At 34.7% G+C, this 7,668-nt stretch overlaps 1 protein-coding gene across 1 annotated transcript; it reads left to right on the plus strand.

Moving 5' to 3' along the window:
• Positions 1–1,482: 1,482 nt before the first annotated feature.
• LOC130827472 (blue-light photoreceptor PHR2-like) lies at positions 1,483–6,636 on the plus strand. Its single transcript, XM_057693203.1, has 4 exons — positions 1,483–2,527; positions 5,589–5,812; positions 6,108–6,191; positions 6,304–6,636. The coding sequence occupies exons 1-4, from the start codon at positions 1,565–1,567 to the stop codon at positions 6,383–6,385; spliced, it is 1,353 nt and encodes a 450-aa protein (XP_057549186.1). The 5' UTR covers positions 1,483–1,564; the 3' UTR covers positions 6,386–6,636.
• Positions 6,637–7,668: the final 1,032 nt, after the last annotated feature.

A 7,668-nucleotide genomic window follows, 5' to 3' on the forward strand; every position in this document is an offset into this window, starting at 1 on the left:
TTTAGAGTACAAAATGTGATATTAAATCTTTTACACTATTCATCGGTTAACTTATACTCCCTGCTATTCAAGCTATTAGTCTCATTTAACTTTTAATGTTGTTTATCAATAACTCTTAACTTGTATTTTACTCTTACATTGTGTTTGGGTAGAGCATTAGGAGGGAAAGGAAAGGGGGAAGGAAAAGAGAGAGACAAGAAAGGAAGAAAAGAGAAATGAAATAAGATAATTTATTTGTTTGTTTAGGAGATATTTAGAAGGAAAAGAAAGGAAATAGAGAAGATGAAATTTTTGTAGTTAGAAATGATGAAAGGGAATCACATAATTTCATCCAAATTAGAAAACAAAATGGTAAGAGTAAAAGTCATTTCATTATTTTGATAGTCAATATACCCTTTTTCCTTCCAAATCTCTCCAAAAATAAAATATTTAACTATTAACAAAAATAAAATACTAAACCCCTTCAAATTCCCTTATATTCCTTCCTTCCATAGTGTTAATCTATAAGTTATAATATAGTCGATTGAAATTTTATTTGATTCGTTTCAATGTAAAGATTATTAATATCAACTTTTTATAAATATACATAATTAGAGATATTAATAACTAATAATATAAATATTGCATTGGCAAATGTGCCCCGGTCAAATAAGACTAATAAGATGAATAGGAGGAAGTACATTTTATACTTTTTCTTGTTATGATATACTTGTTACATAACGATTATTGACACTATTTATCGTTCAAACTTATTTTATATATTTCGACTAATGTATATGAAAAATATAGTCAAATGAGATTTTATTTGAATCGTCTAATCTTATACTTTCATAATATTATATTTTTATAATTGTTAGATTTATATAATTTAATATATAAATAATTAAAATAGTACATTAAATTGCTAAAATATAAAATTACGGTGAAAAGGAGGAAATACATTTTATAGGCGATGAACAAAATAAAACGAAGGTACTTGGGAAGTACAAGTATAGAGTAGATTACTCTCTTTCATCTTTACCATCAAGCACCAAAGTTCATTTTTGTATCTCTATTCCACTAGGATTGAATAAAGGAGAAAATCAGATTCCCAAACTAACTTGTTGGAAATGGGTGGTATTTTTAGGTATTCCGTAAATCGGGTATTCAAATATCCGAATCTGAAATGAGTCTGTATTCGGTTTTGAATATACCTACTGTATGGATTATGATACTATCTCCAATTCATCATAATAGACTTATTTGATTTTTAACACTGTTCATCAATCAATCTTTAACTTGTATATTATTTTTAATTTATAAGTTATAACATAGTCAAATGAGAGTTTGTATGATTCGTTTCAATTCAATAATCATTAATATCAATTTTTTACAATTTTAATTATATACAATTAAAGATATTAATAATAAAATTATTATATTGTCAAATATATCCGTTAAATAAGACTATTAAGATGAATACTAGACACTACTAAGATTATCTCCCACCAAACATAATCCCCCAAGTCTCCAAATCAACAAAAACACCCACAACTTATCTTCAAAGCTTTTCCATTAATCATCAATGGAGATTGAACCAGCAGCACCGCAAAACCCAGAATGCATAGAAACTCATAATCTTGACAATCAAAATCAACCATTAACCCTAATTCCCCCAATTGCTTCCATTTCTCTATCTCTCTCAACAATCTTACCTACCCATTTCTTCACACCCACTAAAACCACTCATCTTTTCTCTCCCAAAAATGTCAAGATCCCATCACAAATTACCTCTGCTCTTTCCCTCTCTTCCAGTTCTCCTTCTATTCCAAAACCTTTTTCCAAAAACTCATCGTTTTCTGCTTCCCCTCTCCAAAATCCCCTTTTTCTTAACCCTCGATTACCTTCTGAACCCTCCAATGGCGCCGCAGCAAGCAAATCCACCATTGTTTGGTTCAGAAATGACCTTAGAGTTCATGACAATGAGTGTCTTACAACTGCAAACAATGAGTCTATGTCTGTTCTTCCACTCTATTGTTTTGACCCAAGAGATTATGGAAAATCATCATCTGGGTTTGATAAAACCGGCCCATATCGTGCTTCTTTCTTGATTGAATCAGTTTCTGATCTTAGGAAGAATCTTAGGGAAAGAGGGTCTGATTTAATAGTTAGAATTGGTAAACCTGAGACTGTTCTTGCTGAGATGGTTAAGGCAATTGGTGCTGATGCAGTGTATGTACACCGAGAAGTGTCGAATGAGGAGGCGAAATCTGAGGGAAGGATAGAAGCTGCAATGAAGAATGAAGGGGTTGAAATGAAGTATTTTTGGGGAAGTACATTGTATCATTTGGACGATTTACCCTTTAAATTGGAGGAAATGCCTACAAATTATGGTGGGTTTAGGGAAAAAGTACAAGGGTTGAAAGTTAGGGAGACTATAGCTGCTTTGGATCAATTGAAAGGTTTACCTTCACAAGGGGATGTTGAGCCTGGAGAAATTCCTTCTCTTGTTGATTTGGGTATTAACCCAAATGCTAGTTTATCTCAGGTTTTTACTTCCAACATTTGGTATCATTTATTATTTGTTAGGGAATTTGTAAAAACTAAATAACCTTTGCTCAATCCGCTGAAAAAAAAAAAACCCAGAGTATTGTTTATTTTTGAATAAACTCTCTTACTCCGTATAATTGTTGAAATAAGCTCAAATGTTGTTTATTCTTAATTATAAACTTACGAAGAAGTTTTGAAGATTGTTATGAATAATAGGGCGGTTTATTTTTAGCAGTGAGTTTATTTAAAATAAATAAGAGGTGGATTTATTTTCGGCGGATCGGTTAAAGGTTAATATATTAACAATTTACCTTGTTTGTTTGGTTTCATATGTTGGTATTCATGTTATGAGACGTGCTCTTTTACATTGTTCATTGCCTTGAATTTTGTTCAATTTGTGCACCGGTTGTTGATTGATTGAGTTGACTTACAAGAATTGTTTGGGGTTTTGTCACTCTATATTAAGTTAATTTGGATAGACAATTGGTTTTTTGAGAAAAGTCTTTGAGCATTTGCAACTTTTTCATTTTTTACATTTGTTAGAAAGATAATCCTTTTTGGCTGCTAAGTATTTGGTATGGACGTATGGTGAAGTTGCTAGTTATTATTTTTTTCTGGATTATGTGACACTTTTTGTTGATGTTTGGTGACTTGAACTAAGTCCAGAACACGAGAAGAAATAAGTGGAGTGGTTGAAGAGTTTCCTCGACCAAGACTGACATTAATCTCGGTCGAGATTAGTATACTGTTGAAGACTTTAAGCTCTGGGTCTTGTAGTCTCGGGCGAGACTATCTCAATTCGGTTGAAATTGATTTTCGTGGGAAGCAGTAGCTTCTGTGGTGTTGAGTCTCAGGTGGGGCTCATATCAATCTCGGGTGAAATCCTGGAGTCTCGGCCAAGACTGTGAGCGGCTTTGATTATTCGACGGTTATTTTTTAATCAAGTTTTTGAACCTAATTACACTTGGTAAATGGGGGTTTTTAATATATTAACACCTCCAATTGCTTAGGTTTAGGGTTAAGAAGGAAAGGAATTAAAATTAAGAGCCACAAAAATTGAGAGTTTTTGATGATCTTGCCAAAATTTTCTTATCATCTTGTTTCTGATCTGGTTACATAGTGAAATTTGTTCTCAGTGCCTGGTGGATGTAACTATCGGATTGATAAACCAACTAATAGGTGAGTTTAATTTAAAATATATAATAGGTGGATTTATTTTCAGTGGATTAAGCAAAGGTTGGTTTATTATTAACAATTTACCTTTTATGTTTGATTTCATATGTTGGTATTCATGTAATGGGATGTGCTCTTTTACATTGTTCATTGCTTTGAAGTATCTTCAATTTGTGCACTGATTGTTGATTAATTGAGTTGATTTACAGGAATTGTTTGGGGTTTTCTCACTCTATATTAAGTTAATTTGGTTAGACAATTGGTCTTTTGAGAAAAGTCTTGAGGCATTTGCAGCTTTTTCATTTTTTGACATTTGTTAGAAAGATATTCCTTTTAGGCTGCTAAGTATTTGGTATGCTGAAAATTGCTGGATTATGTGACACTTTTTGTTGATGTTTGGTGTTTTGAACTAAGTCTAGAACATTGGAACAAACTATTGGAGTGGTTGAAGAGTTTCTGTTAGCAACAACTTAATCTCGGCCAAGACTGACAGTAATATCGTCGAGATTAGTATGCTGTGGAAGACTGTAAGCTTTGGGTCTTGTAGTCTCGGGCGAGACTAAGTCAATCTCAGTCGAGATTATATAGTCTCAAGCGAGACTCATATCTTGGGTGAATTTGGAATCTCGATCGAGGCTCCCTTAGTCTCGGCAGAGACTGTGAGCGGCGCACGATTATTTTTTAATTAAGTTCCTTAAACCTAATTACTCTTTTCAAAAGGGGGTTGAATATATAAACACCTCCCGTTGCTTAGGCTCAGGGTTCCGAAGGAGAGGAGCTGTTAAAACTAAGAGCCACAAAAATTGAGAGTTTTTGATGAGTTGGCAAAATTTTCTGTATCATCTTGTTTCTGATCTCCTTATATAGTGAATTTGTCTCGGTTTCTAGTGGGTGTAACTATCACATTAATAGTGAACCACGTCGAATTCTCGGTGTGTTTTCTTATTGTTGTTCATAGTTCTATTGTTTCTTGATTGTTTTTGGGTGATCGCTTCCATTGTCCACAAAACATTTTTAGTTCTGATTTGGTAGATATTAGATAGTGGATTGGACTACGTAGTTTATTTTCCCGGTTAGTAGATATTAGATAGTGGATTGGACTATGTTGTTTATACTAGCTTTGTTCCAAAATAATTGCTACAAATATAAAATCGTTAGGGGTCGTTTGGATTGAGGGAAAATATTTATGGGCGTAGGGTGGGGTTATTCTTTACCTCCAAATGAGGGACATCAACCTCTTTTTTTATTCATCTTATTTAATTTACTCTTATTCTACCTCTATCACAATTATTTCAATAACTTCATTTGCATCCTTAAATACCTTTGTTACATTAGTTTGACTTTTTTTACCCCTTTAAATACTAACTCTCAATCCAGGTGACCCCTAAAAGTTAGTGGAATGGTACTTATGGGAGTTGATGGAAATGTGGGAGCCTCTTTAGAAGCATTAAAGTAATGTTGATGTTGATTTATTGTGTCTATTGTCAAAATACAATCTGAATTGTTGTAGAAATATATGTTCATGGCAAAGTCGGCTGTTAAGATTTATTATCAAGGATTGGAAGACATCTCGATCATATTAGACTTTCATGATCAATCATCAAAAGTAATGTTAGAGGGTACTTGACGGAAACTTGTTTAGTCATGTGTAGTTCGAAAAATCCGTCCGTAATGTTACAATGGCCGATCATGCGAGCTTTGTGCGGATGCTTGTATGCGTGTGTGCATGTCTGTTGTAGACAATTTCAACTTTTTTCATTGTATTGCTGTCATTGCAGTGTATTACAGGCCTTAGAATAGATTATTAAAGTTCGACATTCTGTAATCTGATTGCATAATCGTAAAATCGTAACTTTGGCTTCTCTTGTTCGTTTAAATTTCCGTAGAATGGGAAACCGACTGCTAATAGTTCTCTCGTGGGAGGAGAGACTGAAGCAATGCAAAGGCTCCAAAATTTTGCAGCTGAATGCAAGGCACAGCCACCTAAGTCCAAGGACGGTAACAACAGCATATATGGTGCCAATTTCTCATGCAAAATTTCGCCCTGGCTAGCTATGGGATGCCTTTCTCCTCGGCATATGTTTGACGAAATGAAGAAAACTGCTTCTAGGTACATTCAATTTTGGCAGTTTTCTTTTGTGATTTTACGTTTTGCTCGTTTGCTTTTTACCTATGTTACTTGGACTCGGATATTGATGTTGTATTCTGGTACGTATCCAAGTGCCGGATACGTCTAAATATTCAATTTTACGCCTAAATGAAGTGTCTAAGTGCCATACCAATGTCCGAGGATCAAGTATCGGACATAGGTACGTGAAGCAAAATGAAGAGTCCGAGTAACATAGCTTGTTACTCATCTGGAATGTATATAAATAATTTAATAATTTCTGTATCGCAATCATCAGAACTATATCTGCTAAAAATCGGAAAGATGGTGATGATGGAATGAACTGGTTGATGTTCGAGTTATTATGGAGGGACTTTTTCAGGTTGGTTGATTCTTGCTAGACACCCACGAGTCATAATATCGCGTTAAATTTACTTTTTTCTTCTTAATCTCTTGCTTTCTCATTTTGTTGCAAATGTATTACGATTTTCCAGATTTATCACCGCAAAATACAGCTCAGCAAAGAAACTTGTCGATGCTACCCCGGCTACTGCTTGCACAGGCGCTCTTGCTTAAGCAAGAACTACATTTTTGTTCCAAAGCGGGTCTGTAAATTTTCGGGTTGCTGAATACAACATTGAGCTCCTTTAGAACAAAAAGGTAGTGATTTCGGGAATATCGTTTCTTGAGTAGCTTGTTTGTTCCTTTTTTACTGAAGATCCATGCACAAGCATCTTCCTTTATTCATTGTCCATCTCTAAATGTATTAACTCGGCTACTAATAATATTGAGCTTTTATAGTAATCTTCTTCTCACTCTGTTCTCAACTTCTATAGAATATATTGTTTGCCTTTCTCAACTTCAACGGCCGGATACGGACCGGACTGAGCACAAATGAAAACGGAACAGGCTATACATAGAAGAAAATGAACTCAAATGGGCCAGGCCCATTCATCCTGACCAGAGTAGATTAGACTTGATTCGACAATTAAGATTTGTCTCTTTAAATAATTGAAGTGAGTTATTTCCTAATATACATTGAAATGGGCTCCGTTTTGTCATGCGATGGAGCTGGTAAATTTCCATTGAAATTTGGAGACATTTGGTGAATTTTAGAAAAATTTGAGCGAAAAAATTAAAAAAACTAAGCAAATAAGCGAAATTCTAAACTTTTCTCAAAAGTAAGCGTCCGAACCCCAAAGCTGTGCTTTGGAGCTGTTCGCAGTTACTAACTGCGAACAACTATAAAAGACAAAAGAGCTGTTCGCAGTTAGTAACTGCGAACAGTCTGTTTTGTCTTTTATATCTGTTCGCAGTTACTAACTGCGGACAGCTAATTAATTTTTTTTTTCCTTTATTTTTGAGTTGTTTGTTGTAATTGCACTAGAGACATTAGAATAGGTAATTACAAGTCGATGTATTTTTAAGGCGGCATGATTCATCGCCAAAACTCCGATCATTCATAAGTCAAAGTTTGGGGCTTATGATAAAGTAATTAAACATGTATATACAACAAAATATACACAAATGTTTGAAATATACAAGTCAATTAAAATATATATATATATGTACATAGTCGATCCAAATACACAAAAGGTAATCGTTAACGCTCACGAACCCTCATCTACCTTATCCAACTGAGTTGGTCTCCTTCGCCTCCTACGATAGAAAGAGGCGTTCGCGTGATGCTCTGGCAGTGGAGGGGACTGGTACTGTGATGGCTGTGATGGCCCAGCCTGCGAGGTCCCCGCAGCGTCAACGGGATATGAATGATCAATCTCCTCCAAATGGTAGTCATAAGAAGGAGAGCATGCCATGTGCGTATGGGAGATAGTCGGTGAGTGTTGTGCAGCGACTTC

Source organism: Amaranthus tricolor, chromosome 11 (assembly GCF_026212465.1).
Source record: "Amaranthus tricolor cultivar Red isolate AtriRed21 chromosome 11, ASM2621246v1, whole genome shotgun sequence".
Lineage (NCBI taxonomy): Eukaryota > Viridiplantae > Streptophyta > Magnoliopsida > Caryophyllales > Amaranthaceae > Amaranthus > Amaranthus tricolor.